The 18,842-nt window shown below is 39.6% G+C and overlaps 1 protein-coding gene across 1 annotated transcript in view; it reads left to right on the forward strand.

Annotated features, from left to right (window-relative positions):
* PTPRG (protein tyrosine phosphatase receptor type G) overlaps positions 1 to 18,842 on the forward strand; it is a 391,006-nt gene that overhangs the window by 249,022 nt on the left and 123,142 nt on the right. The window contains exon 5 of the mRNA XM_063164912.1: positions 7,557 to 7,652. Within this exon, the coding sequence (XP_063020982.1) occupies positions 7,557 to 7,652 (96 nt within the window). The remainder of the gene's footprint in view (positions 1 to 7,556; positions 7,653 to 18,842) is intronic.

Consider the following 18,842-nt stretch of genomic DNA (forward strand, 5'->3'; position numbering starts at 1 on the left):
CCAACTCCCTGCCATGTGCAGGGACACCTTCCACTAGATCAGGTTATCCAGATCTGGCCAGGCTGGCCTTGAACACCGCAGGGATAGAGCACAAACAACTTCTCATGACATCTCCTGTCAGTTATGAGCTGGTTGAAGTTGGCACCATTATTAAGGAGGCAATAGACTCTCTCCTTAGGGGACCTGTATGACTCTTCCTTATTGCAATATGAAGCAAATGAACAGCAACCTCAAAGCTATTTTCCTCCAACAACACTCCATGTGACGCTTAATTTCACATGGTTTTCAACTGTGTGTCATTCTTCCCATTAATTTCAAAATTTTCAAACTTTTTTCATAAAGCTCACACTTGAAGAAGGGATAGGCAATGACCACATGAGGAACTGAGGCCCAGAAAAGGGCAGTGATCAATGCAAGATAGCAGAAACTCTCTAGTAGCCTTTGCAGCCCAAGGGCTAATAAGTTGCCACATCTCAAGTTACCAAAAGACTTGATATTTAAGAAATATTCCTACCTTTGCATTAAAAAAAAACCCCAAAAACTAAACCAGAATACTGAACTATTCCTCTCTCCTTGCTTTCATGGGCTTCTTAATCTTTTCAGGAAGGAAAGAGCTTTGCATTTTCTAAGTCTTTCTTCCAGGCATGAAGGCAAGAGCCACAGTGATTTTAAAACTGCAGTGCAGGTTCTCCTGAAATCACATCATTCTGGTTCCTTGGACTTGAAGTGAAATACCATTTGTCAGGAATCCTCTGATGGAAGGGTAGAAATGAGCAATACTGTGTGGGGCAATCTTTTAGCCTTTTTTTATTTTTACCTCCTCTCCTTGGATCTCTTCCATCCCTTGGACATGTGGTTCACATCCCTTTCACAAGCTGACTGAGCACCCTATTGCACCAATTACCACCCACGTTTCCAGAAACAGAGCCTCCTAAATTTGTGTGTCTAACAAGATGCTGTGATATATCTGGATACTCAGGTATAATTACCACAGAATGAAGGCATTTTGAGCATTTTTAGGAGATGAGAAAGAAAGGTTCAAAAAAGCCTCTTGCTCTTTATGTTTCAGTTCTTGCTTATGTCTCAGTATTAAAGTGTTAATGTTATAATCTCCTGTGTTTGGAAGGAGGTCAAATATGAAACAACACTTGTAACACAGAGGAAGGAGGATAGAAACAAGAGACATTGCACTGGGAGGTAATAACCACAGCTTTATAATTCAAGGGTCTCGTGCATTTTGAAAGAGAAGACTTACTGCTGATTTTTTTGTTGGTTTTGAATGATTTATAGCATTTCACTTGTGGTGGAGTGTTGCAATCTATGTTGTCATGGAAATTCTATTGAATTTATAGTTCCATTTATCCAAAACGATTTTCCAGACTTCATTTCATGGTGAATCATATGGCTGTTACTCGGAGTACAAAGCAATTGCAAAAAAGTTTCACGTTATGGAAAGCATAAACACTGACACCGTTATTTTCATATTAGGATAATACAAATGAATGCAACATGCAGCTTCTTAGCATCAAATGGGCCTGCCTTGTGTAATGACTCACTGTGTACCCACGAGATGGATTTTCGTGTTAGGAATGGGAGCAGGCCTGAGGGGTGTTCATTTCTGGCAGCAGAAATCAGGGAAGTTTCTGTCTTGGCAAGGTCCTTCTCTCTTAAGATTTAGGACTTGCAATACTGAGTGATGTGGGTGTGATCCAACAATGTGTGGGAGCCCAGAGTGATCCCAGGAGTGCTGTGTGTCCTCCCTGTTCTACTGAACTGTCACTGGACCTCTCACAGGTTTAAATGCTGTGCAGACTTATGGGCAGAAGGTACAACAGCTATCACCCCTCAGGTTCAAAAAGACTCTGAAATTGCTTATTCTCCATTTATAGCATGGGTGCACCTACTGCATTGTTTGGAGACGACAAAGCAAAAATTTGTGCTTACTGTTAAAGAAGATGAAAGGGAAATTTACCATACTTCTGAGGGATATGAGTGTCTAAATTGAGTTAAATTCTGGTACTTCACTTGCATGATCTTGCTCTTCCTGTGTTACAGCTCCTTTCAGTTTTTTCAGCCTAGTATTATATTCATTATCAAGTTGCAATTACATTGGGACAAAGTCCCTGTCTGACTCTTTGTTTTGCAATTTTACCCAGCACACTTTTAGGCACTGTAGAATACCAAGTTATGACATTCAAAATACAACTCTCTACCTGCCTAACTATAGTTAAAAATTCACTGATGAATAATAGACTAGGCAGGAAAAACATGCCATTATCTGCTCCTGTTCAACTTTATCTTTTGAAAAGAATGCAATATACTCTGTGTTATTACATCAAGCTCTGGTAGGAGAACTGGAAAACATCACGATTCACTCTTCTCCATGCCTTTCCTAGGCAGATTTTGAATATGTTATAAATGATAAGTTTCATGGATTTTTTAAAGAGAATATAATGAGAAATCAAACATTAGACTTTATTGCCCCAGTGTACATCTCACACTCCAGTAAACACACAGACTGCAGGACAGTTATTTTGAATTTTTAGTGCTGCAGTGAAGATTACATTATGTCTGTAGAAAATTTTTATCCCAGCCAAATGAATCACATCATCCAGTTCACTGGAAATCTATGCACATATTTAAAGCAAAAGTAAGTTACATGCAAGCTTTCAATTAAGAAAAATCATGTATGATTCATAATCTCAGCAGAGAATTTATTTTTGTGCAAAAGGTTTTTAATCCAGTTGTAAAAGTGTCTGAGAATAATTTAGTCTTACAATGTAAGCAGCAAAGACACTAATTAAGAATTATTATATTCAGTGCTTAACGCCATTCATTTAAAGCAAACATTTCAGAATTTTTGTTTCACCACTCTGCAAAGAGTTGCAATCTACCTGTGCTGACTGGGTGTTGTGCTCTTCTGAAAATATTCTCAGTCTCCAAAGCAGTACATAATAATCCACATCACTGCTCCCTCTGCATTCTGCTGCCTAATTCATAAAAAAATTGGCTGGTCTATAAAACCTTTTATTTTTTAATGCTTTTTTACCGTGCTTTAAATTACACTGTAGTCCTTGGATTGCTGGAAGGAAATGAGCAGAAGGATAATTCTGATGATCCTTTCCCTTGCACCAGAATTCCTGATTCTATTGAATATTCTGTACTCCACATCTGTGACAACACAATGAGCCTTTGTTCATTTTTTAATCTAAAGAGAAATCTGCTGTAGGAGGTTGCACAGGGTGATAGCAGCCCAATTTAAAAGTCTTAATTATTTATTTTTAAAATACTTGGCATCTGTCTATGGAAAATGTACTTGCTTGGTTCCCAGTCTCTTAGAATTGCTTTGAACTCACTCACATCTTCTGGGATCTATCAAATGCTCATTGTGGCTTTTCTCTCATAAGTGCTGAATGAGTTTGGCCATGACAGTCTGTATTGGATGTAAACTTTCTGTCTTTGTAGTGGGATAATGACAGCAAAGAGATGTCATGCACAGGAATGGTGATTTCTGTCTGGATGCCTGTCATGCCAAGCAGAGAAACAGAGCCTTTTATTTGTGGATGGGTGGCGAGGGGAGGCCATTCATTGGAAGCAGGCTCAGCTCTTGCAAGCCAGTGACTTTTCATAATGAGGGTTTAGTCATTCAGAGGCAATTGCACTTAATAAAATCAGAACTGGTCTCTGGTGGGCAGTATTTCTCAGTAATACACACGGTTTGGACAGCCTGTCCTTACAACATCAGCATGGTGGCAGCCCAGTTTGGCATCAAAGTCTAAGCACAGACATTTTGCCAGGTCTGGGTAACACCAGATTTCTGTAGAGCTGAAAGAACACAGTTGAAGAAAGGTGTTCCTGCAGGGAGTAGGATGTCCTGAGGAGGAGGCAATTTCCTGCCCCAAGGGCATGGTGGAGGGGAAGGAGCTTGGAGGCAAAGGCTCTCCAGGCTGGAGAATCACCCACATGTTGGATGTGCAGGGTGTATTCACTTGTCTAAGTGTTGTAGGCTGGGAATAGACAGAGCTGGAAACTGTAGTGGCTGGCCAGTGGATCTTCCTGGACAGCAGAGACTAAAAACATGACTAAAAACATGTTTTCTCAGGGTGACTGGTGATTATCTCCTGGGTTATGGCAGAGTGAGGGCTTTTTCCTCCCTAATCCTCTGTTTTAAGGCACTTGTAACAGCCTGAAGATTTTGCCCTCAGTGATATTTTTTCAGGCTTAAATCTGTGCTGTACAGCAAATCTCTCTCAAGTTTGAAAACAATTCTTTTATAGCTTGAAGAGTGTTAAAGCATGAGGTTTTCCCATTAAAGGAAGTTCTTGCCCTCTCCTTGTCTTGGTAAAGCTGCAGTTGTATTAGTGTTAGCTTTTTAGGATGGAGAGTGTCTTCCTGCAGGAAAACTACCTTTGTTTCACTAGGGATGGTTTGTCTCAGCTTGGCTTTACCAAAATACTGAAAATTTCAGCGTGCTTGGACACACATGGTTTTTATGATGCCTCTTTACAAGGTAAATGCAATTGCACTGCCGTGTTACACATCAGAGATTAAGGAAGGCCATGTAAGCCTTTCCCAGCCTTGTTAGTTGTAATGGGGCTAGATGAGAAAGCCTTGTAAATCTCATCTCTTGTGCCATAGGGAGCAGGACACTCATGCCCTCCTGGCCCTGTGCCACGGGGAAGGCTCGGTGGAGCACAGTCAGCAGGGATGTGAGGAGCAGAGTTCTGACTACACACAGGTACTGTCACACTGCAAAGGGCATTTCAGGCTTTACTGTTGGATTCTCAGCCTTTAAATTTTGTAATTTTGTTGTGGAAACACATGCAAAAATGTGCAAAAATGCTGTTGTATGGGGCTGAAATCAGTCAGTGCCATAAATCAGGTTGGTTGTGTAAGCTTGGGTGATTCTCCATTCTGCATTGCACAAATAGCATATTATAATAGGATCCAAATTTTCTTTAGCTTAAAAGCCTCTTTGTTGCATTCTGTGCTGCTGCTTTTTACATCCCAGGCAGAGACAGTAGAAGTCATTTATATGCAAAATGCCCCATATATTGTATACACTAATTATATAATAAGGAGTAATAATGAAAATTTTCTAGCATGTTTAGGCCACTTAAGTATGCAGTGAAATTAATTTTACAGTTAACTGTCTTATTCCCACTTTGTACATAAAGAACCTTATCCCACCCATAGAAAATATTAAATTAACTATCTACTGATAAATGCATTCAATATTATGTATATTATGAATAAAAGAACAAAAATACATTGGATACATTTGCATTTTATTGTAAATTGGGGAAAACTGATGAGGCTGTATTATGGAAGAGAACAATATGTGATCACATAATTAGAAAATTGCCATAATGCTAATGCTCAGTAGTGTCCAGGTGTGGTTTTATGAGCAGCCTGAACCATGAGGCTTTGAGGGTGTAACTTTACTGTCTTTTTACCATTGTTTTTGCAGGGTATGTGTGTGTAAATTATATAATAGCAATTTCTCAAACATTGTATTCCTAAAATACTCCTTCTAGCTGTATGAGCACATAAGGAAGCTACTGCAGGACAGATGACAATAATTTTTCATGCAGGGCAGTTCCCCTTGACGTGATGGATGCAGAGAGAGCAGCTACGCTCTCTGGAAAAACACCAGGGAGCAGTGGTAAAATGCTCCAATGTGTATGGTAATCAAGGCAGAGTGTGGTTCTTGATTAGGCTGTGAGATTAAACTGCTAAGATGAGGGATCTGCATGAAAAACTCTTTTACCAGAGCCCTTTGCACTGGTATGCAAGAGTGCATGGTAAAAATTCATTTCCTTAAAATGCCGTGAGCAAAATTGATCCAAAATGATTTTGGCATATGCTGAACTCACTCAGTGATGCTTTTCTTCATAAACTCCTGTGAGGAATATATTGTGAAATGTTTTATGTAAGGCATAGATAATTTTAGACTTTATTTTAAAGAGGAGCAAAATGTAGTTTGTGAGTGTTTTGCCAGGTTTGGTCTGTGCTGGCTAAACTCAAGTTTAAGCAATTTTTCCTGAAGCAAACTGTTTCTAATTTCTACCTCAATGAATGGCTGTACCTTGCTCTGCATTTGTTCAATGCATGAGTTGTCAGAATCTGGAGGCACTGCCACCTCTGTGAGATACTGCCAGCATCTGTGTGTGTGCTGTGACTATGCTGGGAATAGGAAGGCAAAAGAAGGGGAAGAAAATTGCTTTCAAATGTTATGAATCTGGTGTAAGTGCCAATTTTTTCTCATTTCTTTGTGGGCTATTTAGAGTGTGGTCTTCCTTCTGCTGAAAAAAGTACCTCTACCTTTGAATGCTTTGACCTTCATCTTGACCTTTTCCCTATGTGGTGATGTTTTTTCAACTCTATAATACTGGCAAAGCACCTATCCACGACTGATAGTATATACAGTGAGAAGCCTGGGGATCACTAAATGTGAGTAGGAATGTACCTGTGCAAGATAAAAGAGTATAATCTCTCTTGGCATACACAAAATATGGGGAAAATAGTGCATTTGTGAATATGGTAAGATGTGTCATGCAGCACTATTTTGGAAAAACCCAAACAATAAAATAATGGCTGATAGAGATGGACTAACATCCATCTCTAGGGGCTTCTTTTGGAATGGAGGGGCTGAACAACTACTGGAGAAGCAGCAGTGTATTCAGAGAACTTGCAGAAGTGGGAGCTCAGCTACTGTGGGAAATGAAACCAGAACCATACTGGAAATTGAGAGCACGAGCACACACAGGCCTGGGTAGGCTGCCCTTACTCATGACATGTGTGTAGTGGAGTGGGATTGTTTACCAGCAGAAGGCATAGAGGAAACTGTTCTTCATCCTCTTGTATTTGTGTGACTCCAACACTTGCTTGTTTGGGGTAATCATTGTTCTCACCTGCTCTTACTTGGGGTTTGTGTAATTATTCATATTTATTATTCATTAAAAAATTACATCAATATATCTGTTTTTACTCATGCTTTTTGCGGAGTACTAATGCTTTGGAAATAAAAGTCATGAAATTTAACTGAAGACAGAGAGAAGTGTGACCTTAACTGATAGACCTGAATATCAGAGGCTCATAAAAATGCATTGCTATGGAGACAGACTTTTATCTTACAAATTACTTTAGGAGTAAAGGAATAACTCTAAACATCGAAATCCTTTTCAAAATTCTCTATGGATTTTGAGATAAATATGTTTAGCACATTTAGCAGAGCAGGAGATGAGCCTTCAATGTGCAAAGAAATGAAGAGTTGCTGGCAGAAAGCACAAAGTTTAACATCTGAACAGACTGGCCATACTGTTTACCTTTGGATTTGGTATTAAAATGCATTGCACCAACTCTGTTCCCTACTTACTGTCCCAGCAGGGCAGTCATGCTATTAATCAAGATGCTGGTTAAACAATTGTTCAGCAGAATTCCTTTATCTCAGGTTCATAACACTGGGTTTACATACAATGTGAATGCATTACATCATGTGAAAGCTGTATGAATCAACACTAATGTGATTCTGTTGTTGGTTTTAATTTTTGCAGATGCAGATTTACTTCTACAATCCTGATGACTTTGACAGTTTTGGAACAGCAGTTCTAGAAAACAGGGTGGTAGGAGCCATGGCCGTGTTTTTTCAAGTAAGTTAAAACAAAGACTATATCCATAAACCAAAGTGTTCACTGAGTACTATCTAATTCATTGGATTATTTCAAGCTTAATGGATGCATCTGTTTTCTTGTTCCCACCTGTCTAAGTGAAAGATATTTCATATTGTCTATGTCTGATTTAAAATGTAAATAAGTATATTTAAAAACATAATGAAAAATTTTGCCTGGATTGTTCTGACTTTATAGCTACTCTACAGATGCAGACTGGAGAACACATTTATCATGGAACTTCCTTTACTGCTGAAGCACATTGCTGCAGTCCCTGGAATACTAACAAACCAACACCAACTGGTTTTGTTTAGGGAAAACTTAAAATTCAAATGTAGCTTGAGAGAAAATTAATCAATACCTTTCATCAATCTTATCTGTAGCAGCTTCTTCTAAATTGTCATAGTAGCAAGTTCTTGAACAGACCAGATTTCCAAATGAGTGAATTTATGCATCCACTTGTTTGAAATGCATCCTGCGAGATGCAGACCTGGGGCTGCTGGGTGAGCTCATCTGTGGTTCCACACGCTCCAAATCTGCAGTGTGGGGCAGGGACCAGTGCTGGTGGTGGCAGTGTCACCTGTGGCAGTGGCAGTCAGCAGTGTGAGCCCCTTGTCACCTCACATCAGAAACGGGGTCTCACCTTTCTGACTTGAGGGTGAATTGAAGAGAGGGAGCTGGAGCCACTCCACACCACCAGGTTGTCACAGGCAGAGAAGTAGCTAATGAAGATTTGGAATGTCTTGGAGTCTTGCTTTTCAGAAGAGAGGAAAGATGGGAGGGAAGAGCAAGGAAAATGCTGATCCTTTGTGAGGTTTCACACTAGTTTTTACTGAGGAAGAAAGTGATCTTGCTGTTATCTTTGTGAAGCCAGATAAAAAGGAATATGCAAGTACTCATATGTAAATACCTCCCTTTTTCTTATGATGTTAGAGTGACAAGCCTGACTCTGCTGCTCAAATTAAGTAAGGTTGTCTTTTTGCGTGACACTGATTTTGATCAAATGCTTTGATAAGGAGGAAAGGACAGATCCTTGTATTGCATAAATTGCTGTAACTCTGCTGACATCAGGATAGTGGAAGGAGGCATGTTAAATTCATCACTGTTGGATTCTGAGCAGTTCCGTGACATTTCATATTAGGGCAAAGTTGGTGGAGCTGTGATAATTTACAGTGGCATGGCATGATGATGATTCCCCAGACTTCTTAGTCTCAGTGTGCTACAGGAAGCTTTGGGCAAGTTGAATTTGGCCATACAAGACAGAAGTTTGGAAGCAGAGCAGCCAAAGGCTGGCTCATACCACAGTGAAGCCTCATGGGTTTGGTGTGTGTGCCGTGTCAGAAGGAGCGTGGGTTTGTGCCATGGTGTGCACCACGTGTTGTGGCATCATCTCTCTGGAATTTAACTGCTAAATTACCCTGATGGGCTTCACATCAGCCACATCACACTGCTCCATGTCACATCACTGTATTCCCCAAATCCTTTTTTTTAACAGGATCTTAAAATTGTGGTGGGACTGTTTGGTATTCCCCACCTGCAAAGCCAAGTGCTGCACTTACTGTAAGTCTCTCTTTGCACAATTCCAAGGGAGCCATTAAAATAACTTAAAATAGTGTGTTATGCTGTTAAAACCCCCATCTTTGATTGTCAGAGACCGCAGGCTTTTCAAGACCCCAGCTGAGTGTTGTAGTCCCCTCAGGGAAGCAGAAATCTACACTACTCATCATTTCCAGCCCTGCTGGCTGCCGGACATGAGGCTGTAAAATCTGGATGATGGTGCAGCTGGGCTCCTCTGCTCTGGGAGCTGTGAAATCTGAGGCCATTACTGATGAACACCCTCTGATCTTTTCCAGAGAGTGGGGCCAAGGTAATTCTTTGGCAAAGTGGCCCAGGGACGACCTGTTTTGTGGCTGCAGGGAAATGATTTGGGGGTTTTGGCATATTTTCCTTTTCTTTTGGGTTGAAATGAGAAATCAGTGCTGTATTGCTGAACTTGTGAGTGTTTCAGGTTTTCCTTCTGGGCAGTTTTGCTCCAAGACAGAGAACAGTTGAGGAAGATTTGTAAAGCCCAGAGGCCCGAGTCTAGAAGGGCACGTGCTGAATTCTGACACCTGTAAATAAACCTTAGGGACACCAGTGTGACAGCTGCTCTTTTGGCCATCATGAGGATTTTCCAGAACTAGTCCCATAGGGCTTGAATTGTTGTACACAGGGTTATTAATGGATGATGATGATCCTTTTGCAGATCCCTACTGTGTTTGACCAAGGTGCTGTTTTAGCCCCCTCAGCTGCATATCATGTGCTGGGCTTGTTGATATATGACTTGGGAAAATCTTTTTCTTGAGAAATACTTGGTGTTCCCTGAGCCTTGTTCCCCAGGACTCCAGGCAGATAAACTTGCCATGGCTAGTATTTCAGGAAGCTAATTTAAAGCTATCTTTTAAATTTGATTCCTAGTGACTTCTAAATGAAATGTCCCTAAGATGTCCATGGTCACATTTTGATTGGCAGCTTATATTGTTCAAGTACTGCAGCTTCCTATTTTCCAGGGCTTTGGTCCCATCTTGAACTCATTTACCTAGAACACAGCTTTTAAAAATTGTAGCAGAGAGGTCATACTGTTTTTTATAAATGCATTAGAAAACTGTATCATGCATGCTTTTCTATGTAAATATTTTAACATAAATTATTGGATACATTTGCCATTAAGACTTGGATTTTTGCTAATGTGGTAATGCTGTGTTGGGATGAATGTGCACAACACTGACTGAGTTTATAGTCTGGCAGGTGGTTTTTGTTTGACTGATATTCATAAATGTTCCTTTGAAAATCAAGTTCTCCAGTGAGTGAACATTATACTGAACTATATAATTATTGGTGAAACATTAAATAATTAAGTACCCTCTTTCTTCCTTTTTAAATAATTTAACTTGAACTATACAAGAATTTTCCTTATTGAATTCATTATTTCAGGGGCAATTTCCAGGTAAAGTACATTGGTTCTGAACTTGGATAATTGAAGCACTTGGAATTTTGCTGTAATTAAAGCTGTGCTTTTTTCATTACTTTCATTTTAAGCTCTGTTGATAAATGCTGTTTCTGTTTGTGTGCTGCTGGTTAGTTGATCTGACAAAAAAAAATTACAAAACTAAGAAACAATTCTTGCAAATACAAGGTGGTATGACTGCTCATCTCTGTATCTCATTGTGGATAGACACAGGGAGGTTCTCACACAAAATAGCACTGTGGGGACTCTATAGCAGGTATTGTCAATTTGCAAATGAGATGAGCTGGCCCAAAATCTCTAGCTGGATTTTCTTTGTTGTTAAAGAGAACTCAGTTATAATTTTAGCAAAAATCAAAATCCCCTGGAGACAAAGGAGAGAATGCCATGACTAATGAGACCTTGTCTTCTGACAGGCTTTTGAGGAGGACACATCATGGCCATTCCTTTCAGTGTTGCAGTGATTTGGTGTTTCTCAGAGGGAAGCTGGTGCTGGTGGGAGATGTTCAAACTGACAAATCCATCACCTCCTGCTGCCAGCACCCTCTTGGCTGTCAGGAAAGGCTCCTGGATTTGCAGGAAGGGTAGTGATGGACCCAGCAGAGGGGCCCTGCTTTGTGGCAATCCTAAATGAGCCTCTGGCTGCACGTTGGTTCCACCAGCTGCTGGAACACTTGTAGCAGCTCCCAGCCCAGCCAGGCACCTCAGGCTTGATTTAAATGATCCTAACTTGAATCGTTGGTGCTCGTGTTTCATTGCAGCCCATGTAAGATTCAGCTTGGAGTTAATGATGTTCTGGCTCTGGGCCTTGGTTAATTGTCAGGCTGAGCTAGCTTTGAAGCAAACCAGGGGTGGAAGGCAAGGCCCAGGTCTCTCATGATTCCTGAGTCATCCGTTCATCATACATGTTATACATATTTATAAGTCACATTTAAAATGAGTAGTTACTTGGATTAAATGCATTCAGACATATTGCACAGCTCTGTTTTAACCATCTAACAATATAAATCATTGCATACTTCACTACTTGCTTTATTAAAGCCAAACTTGAAAGTGTTCAAAACAAACATATTGCTTTTGCATTTGAAATATTCATCTTTTAGTCCTGCAGTAGATTCATTATGGCAGAGAATACTTCATTCCTTGATTACTGCTGTGAAAAGGCACAATACTGATTCCCTAAGCACTCATCAAATATTCGATAGCTCAGAAATTCAGGAGGAGGTGATGGAATTCTTGTTCCTACTGGGAGGGCACATAAATCTATTTTATATTTGCAGAGAAAGCCGTCAGTGATTAGTTACTGTGTCTCAGGTACTCAAACAAATCATCTCTAAAGAAATTAAGTAAAAATGAATTTTAAAATAACTTTTAGCAATGCTTTCATCATTAAAATTAGCTCCATAATGATGAGTGATGTTGATACCTCGATCACTCAAGAGCTTCAGCAGTGCAGAGCTAGATTTTTAAAGGTAATTAGGTACTTGGCAGCAAATGTGCAACTAGCAGTATTTTTTAAAGTACACGGAATAAAAATCAAGGGTTTACATGTCTTTAGTTGAGTTGCCTTCCAATGCAGACATGTCTTTATAAGTTTGTCGAAAAAACTACTCTGTAGCCCTTTTAACTTTTGGAGCTACATGTGTATTATTTGCATATAAATGTCTTTATATTTACTAGCTACTCATGTGTCCAGGGATGTGTTCTTCAGTAAACTGCACGTTTGTGGCCTTGCTGTTTGTGAGGTTTTTTTGGTAGTAGTTCTTGGTCTGCATCATCAATATGATCAATCACTCACTTTTCACAGGGGCCTAAATGAGCTGAACACAGAATAAATTGGTGGAACACCATCAAAGCTGTTGAATATTTGCCAAAAATATGGTTTTTAAATGTGTGTTTCTCAAACTACATAATTCAGCTTTTAACTTCCCTTGGAAGCCTTTTGTTCCCTGTTCTTCCCTTTCATTAACTGTTTCATGTGTTTGCCACCTTAACAAAACAGATTCAGTGAATAAATGATTTAAATATGATGACTGTTGAGAAAACTGTATCCAGTAGGAGACAGGGTCCCTCCCATGTCCCCATCTCAATTCCTGGAAATTCCCTGATTCTGCCTCTCTTTTATTCTAATGCTTTTTGAAAGTCTGAGCAAAATTAATTTGATTTAGACAATGAGAATGGAGAGAGGTGTGCACTTCTCTCTGAACATTATATCCACCCACATGAAGCATAATCAGTACTCCAGTGTTTAGGCAATATCTTAAAGGTGATTTGCAGGAATGAAAATAACACATGGCATCATTAACATGCAGAGCATCATCTAGAGTCATTGAGAGACTTTTCATTTATTTTAATAGACTTCAGATAGATGTAAAGAACTTAAAATTGAATTACGGTATTAATTCTTTTAATGGTTACATCAGAACCCATGGGGTTTTATTAATAGTAGCTCATGAATACTAAAACTGTTGGTATTGATTAGCAGTGTTATTTAGTATCAGTACAGGTGTATTTTTATTATCTTCATACCATGAAGATAAGTACATCTCCTTATTCCGTAGCTGTATACCAATAACTCTCCATGTAAGTGAAGACAAGCAAAACATTTTGAAATGTATTTTTCTTCATTAAGTCCAGTTTTGCATCATTTTGAAGTGTTGCTGTTGTTTGAAAACAGTAGCTGTTACTGATAAAAGCAGTACTACGCCCTTTAAATGGTTTTAAAATACTATTGAGGTACAAAGTAGCTACCCTGACACAAAAAGACACAGCCAGGTGGATGTGGCCACTGCGCCACCACTTTTCTGAGCACATTTTTCTGAGAAACACCTTGTACAATTCATGCCATAGTGACATAGGAAGCATCTCTGGAGCAGGAAAAGATTCTCCTCATTTTCCCCAAATAAGTGGAGACAAAATTGCCAAAAATGATTTTGCATCATGGAGAATTTAAATACAAAATTTTGAGATTTTCTTAAGGTCTGTTGGATTTGAGTAGAGTTCAGTATGTAAATGACACAGACCACGCTCCAGAGGTGTTTTTTAGCCAAAATGTGCAAGTTTGGGTGCCTAATAAGAAGTGCTCATGCTGATCAAGTTCCTCTGAAACCATTTTGATTGGAGGAGGGTTTGGGTAGAAGACAAAAATTCATGGAAACTGTTTCTAAAAAAATCAATTCTACCCTTTCCATTAAAGAAAACAATTTTTTTTAAACTTAGCTCAAAATTCTGATTTTTTTATTTCAACTTATGTTGAAAGTTTCTTAGGGGAATATGAATATTTTTTGAATATGTTATGTAAAATAAGAAAGGAAAAGGAGAACAGATGGGGAGTAACTCTGAGAGTAAAATATATATATCTATATATCTCCATTTTGGTGCTTATTAAATTTCCAGTGCTTAACAATGAGACTTTCTTCTGATCCATACCTCTGCCCAGATGAGTCATGTTTCAAATGACGTTTAATAGTAAAACTACTGTTTACAACAGATTTTTTTATTTTGTTTTTAAATTAAGCTTTCTTGTGGTAATGTTCTTCATCCTTTATTTTGGTACATAAATGAGAAGGCTGACTCTTGAGAGCATTAGTCAAACAATCCCTGATGAAGTCTTGAGTTTAGCAGAGAAGCTCCAAAAGATTTATAGTTGTGGAGGGCGATGGAGTTGTGAGAAGGGCAGAGCTGCCTCTCTTGCTCAAAAAGGAGGGCAGATAAAAGGTAAGGAAGGGGCAGATGCAGGTGAGCCCTGGGACCTTACTGTGAGCAATTTGGGGAGCACAGGGAGCTGGAAGGGGTCTGTGAGCTCAGTAGTGTTCATCACTCAGTGCTGCTGGACTCAATAAACTCACTTTGTAAGTGAGCTGAATTGTACTGAATTGCAGTGGCCTTTTCACCTGTGGGGGTTTTTGTACCAGATATGCTTCAGTTCTCCAAACTTCCAGTGCATTGACAGCAGCACTGAGACACACCTCTGCTGCTGGGTTACTGTGCAGAGCCTGGGCTTCCCTGGTGTCACATCCCCTGCAAACAGGAGCAGTTTCTGTCTCTGTGCAGGGTGCCGTGGGCTCGGGCTCTCGCTCGCATGGCTGCACGCTCGTCATGGCTTGTCATGAGAAGGAGCTCATGTGGCTGAATGTGTGAGTGTGAAGAGCAGAGGTGTTCACACAGCAGCCTGAACATCCTGAGCAAGCCTGCTTGGAGGAATGAGGCACAAATGTGTGAGCGAGAGGGGGGCTGGGTTTGGAGGCACAGACTGACAGGGCGGCTGAAACAGATCGTTCTTGGAAGCAAACACATCGTTCCACTTCTGCTTGCCTGTGTTCTGCCAAGAGGCATTTGCAGTCTCTAGATCATGATGGCTGCAACCTGCTGTGTTGAAACTTTCTATCCACAGGCTGACTGTGCAGTGTAGAAGGGTAATTTACCTTATGTGCACTTATCTTCTTCAGAGCCCAAGCAATCGTCTTCCTTTCCCTTCTTCTCCGCACTCCGTGAACTTGTTCATGGTATTTTCCACTAAGGGAAAAAGTCTGATGACCTCCAAAATGCAATGCTTTCAATTAAAGCATTTTTGTTAGATTGAGTTTTAAAGGATATGGGCAGTACTGAAAGCGATGCCATGCAGTTCTTTTTACAGTTCAGAGCAAAATACCAGAATGCACAGAGAGTCTTTGGCTTTTATTTTGTTTTTAATCTCAGAAATGAAATTTCTGAGATTAAAATGAATTTCCAAAGCATCTAAAAAATCTAATTGAAGGTAAAAATTAGAATTAGATCCTTTTTCCCCCACAAATGCACTGTCAATGCTTTCTGAACTGCAAAGTCTGAGACCACAACTGACTACTTGTGCTGTCTCTGGCTTGGATGCAGCAGCAAGGAGGGGGGGATAACAGTGGGGATGGGTTACCAAGTGACTTCTGCTTTTTGTGATAAATCACAGTCCTTTGGTCCAATTTATTTAATGGAAAAATCACAATTATTGATGTTAAGAAGGAACTGCAAACTTTCTTGTTGTTGAGAGGACTTGGATTCCAAAGTTCTGCAATGCTGCAAATACAAAAAATGCACATTTTATGGGGTCTGTCCTCAAGGTCTTGAGCTATCAGTCATAACCATTAATGAGACCAGGTTGTATATGTTGCATGGGAATAGATCTCTGTGCTCTTCTGGTTTAATGTTCATTTGAATGTTTGGATCACTGTCTTTCAGTTTATAGCATTGTAAATGTTTTTAACCTGCAGTTTTTTTGCTTTCTGAATGATTCTTAATTGATTAATGTATTGAAATTAATCCCAAGCAGGATGCCATTATTAACTTGCTTCATTAAATTACATACCAACCTGTTAGCATTAATTCTCATAACTGTCCCCTTACATTTTAGTGGTTTTATTTTAATTACTTGCCTTAAGAACTTGATCAGCATGCATTTGTGTATTCTTTTCTTCCCTTTCCTTTCTCTCACCCTTGATGTTCAGAAGTGGAATCAGTTTAGAAATATTTATAGTGTCTAATATCATCTTCTTAAACACAGTAATTTACTTCTCTGTAATTTAAAAATATCCGGGTTAAAAAAATAACAAAAAACAAAACCAAATTATTTTGTAGCCATGCCATAAAATTTTTTAAATTTATTGAAAATGTCTTGTGGAGTTTTCATTACTAGATTCTTGAAAATGACACTTACATGTGTAATATATAAAAATTACAGTTGTCAGCCTATAATCTCACCCCTTCTGTGGTTCAGGAACATTGAGACTCAGGAAGTTTACTGATTATAATCATTAGACTGAAAAACAAATCAGTTCCCTATCTACAGTAGTAGTTTGTGCATCTTGGTCTCTGTTGTGCATTGTTGATGCATCACTTGGTCACCTTGTCAAACATCACAAAGCAAACCTAGAGCTGGGGCAGCGTGGAGGGACCCCCAGCCTGGCTGCACGCTCCATCACTGCTTTAGGTAGGAACAGCAGCCCCTTTTTGTGTCTCAGAGCACTGAAAAGCCTTCAAATGTGGCTTGTTTGTGACTTTGTGATACCAACAATTGCTTCATCCCTGTCCTTCTTACATGCCCCAAATCCAGTGCATTTTTGCTTGGCCTTTTATTTAAGAAAGAAAGAAGCTGTAAATAAAGAATCTATTTTTTTGCTAAGTTTTCGGAGAGTTTTGCTAAAATTGATCTTAGTTACAGATTCACAGGAGATGTGAAGATATACATTCTTGTCTTTTCCTCTCCTCTCTCCCAAACAGAACCGTTGCCTCTGGGAAGTCCCTTTTTTCTCCCAGTTTTTAGACATCCAGCCTGGATTTCAGGAAGAGAGTTTTTTATGCTTGCCTGCCCACCTCATTTTAAAATTTAATTTTATTTTTTTTTTAACAGGCTCTGTATTCATCTACCTCTCTAATCCATTTGTCTCTCAGAGGATTATAATACCAAATGTACTACGTGTGGTTTACATTTGTGAGATGTGGATGGAGAAATCTAACATTTCAGCCAAGAAACTCCAGTTCTCCAGTCATAGTTTCCCAGTTCTGCAGGATTTTGAACAGGATTTGTGTAACCCTTAAAAAACTTACACCTGTTTTTTGCCCTCAGTGTCTTCCATGAAACTGCAAAGTCTTCCTATGTCTCTGGTTACCAGTTAGTGTTATGGCACACTTTAAGCAAAGGTGAGCACAGGATCTATTCATAAATGATCGTCTAGTTTCACTTTGTGCCATAAAAGAGAGATTGGTTGTAAAGTCTGAATATATAAAATAGATGGGTAAAATTGGGGCTTCCTTTCCCTTTAGATCTTCTGGCTCAGATGAAAAAGTTATTAAATACAAGCTGTTCTGCCTGAAGAATTATTACTGTAGTTCTCAGCTATAACAGCACCACGTTTCCCCTTGTATTGGCAAGAATAAACAATACAAGCTTCAGACAGAATTTCCTGGGTAGCATACCAAATGTTCTGGAAAACCTTCTCGGACAGCAGCTGATACATTTTTAATACAAATAAAACATAATTCTTTAGTCTCGTTCCAGTTTGATCCCTAAGGTGGAAAAAGTATACAGACTATGCATAATTGATGTATTTGTTTGAAGTGTTTAGCTGGATACTCCATTCACAAAGTTTCTTTTTGTTAATAGGTTGCTGTGAGATGTAAGAATCACTTAGGGCTCTCTTTGTACAAATAAATGGAACGTGTCATGTTTGGTACAGGCACTGAGGTGGTTGCACAGTCATCCTGACTGTGTCTTTGTGCTGCCCACACTGTTCAGCCTTAGTCAAATCACAGAGCAGGTCTGGCTGAAATGTCAGTATTTTCCCAGATCAGAAGTGATGGGAAAGCATGAAAGCATGCAAGGAGAGAAGAGGATGGTTGGGAGCTTTCAGGGACACATGGATTGGTGTCAGGTTGGCGTGTCCATGTAAGCACCACCCCGGCTGTTAGCAATGATTGTGTGGTTTCTTGTGCAATTCTTAAATGTTACACATGATGCAGAGCCAGCATGCAGGAAAATATCCCTCAGTAATTTGATTATCATCTGTCCTAAATTACTATAAATCCAATGTTAAAGGTTACTGCCAGAGGGTTGAGTTGTTGCTGGGTTTTGTCTTCTGTAGTTTCTGTGCTGCAGGATGACTGTGGGAGAGATGATTATTGAGGGCATTCTGAGCCCATGGTTTTCATTCCAGAGGCCAGGAAAAATGCAATGAAAGTAAATCATAATCTAGTCTGTTCCCTTCTTGATGTCTTTGTACAGATGCAGACGTTTGTATGTATAACTGATGGTTTAGCTGATAATGCTGATGGCAGATAAACCCCAAAATAATTCTGCATGGCAGCTTGCCCAGAGCAATCCTGGTACCTGATGTTTTACCTCTTATGAATCTAAATCAGAAATCTTCAGGTTTATAGGGTGGAGTTGAGGGTGTGTAAACCTGGGAACCCTTTTACAGCATAACTTTATAGTAGCTTTCAGAGGTATCTTCTACATCTGGGATTCACTGAAAAGCTCACTAATTTGACTAAGGTAATGAGTTCCAAATGAGCTCAGTGGTCCTGCTTTGAGTAATTTAAAGCTCCCTTTGTTTGAAGTTCAGGTGTGCTGGTATCAGTTTCCAGAACAAAACCAGCACAGAAGCTGGGATGTGCTCTTATGCTCTGCTGGAGATAGGTGAGAG

Source organism: Melospiza melodia, chromosome 10 (assembly GCF_035770615.1).
Source record: "Melospiza melodia melodia isolate bMelMel2 chromosome 10, bMelMel2.pri, whole genome shotgun sequence".
NCBI lineage: Eukaryota > Metazoa > Chordata > Aves > Passeriformes > Passerellidae > Melospiza > Melospiza melodia.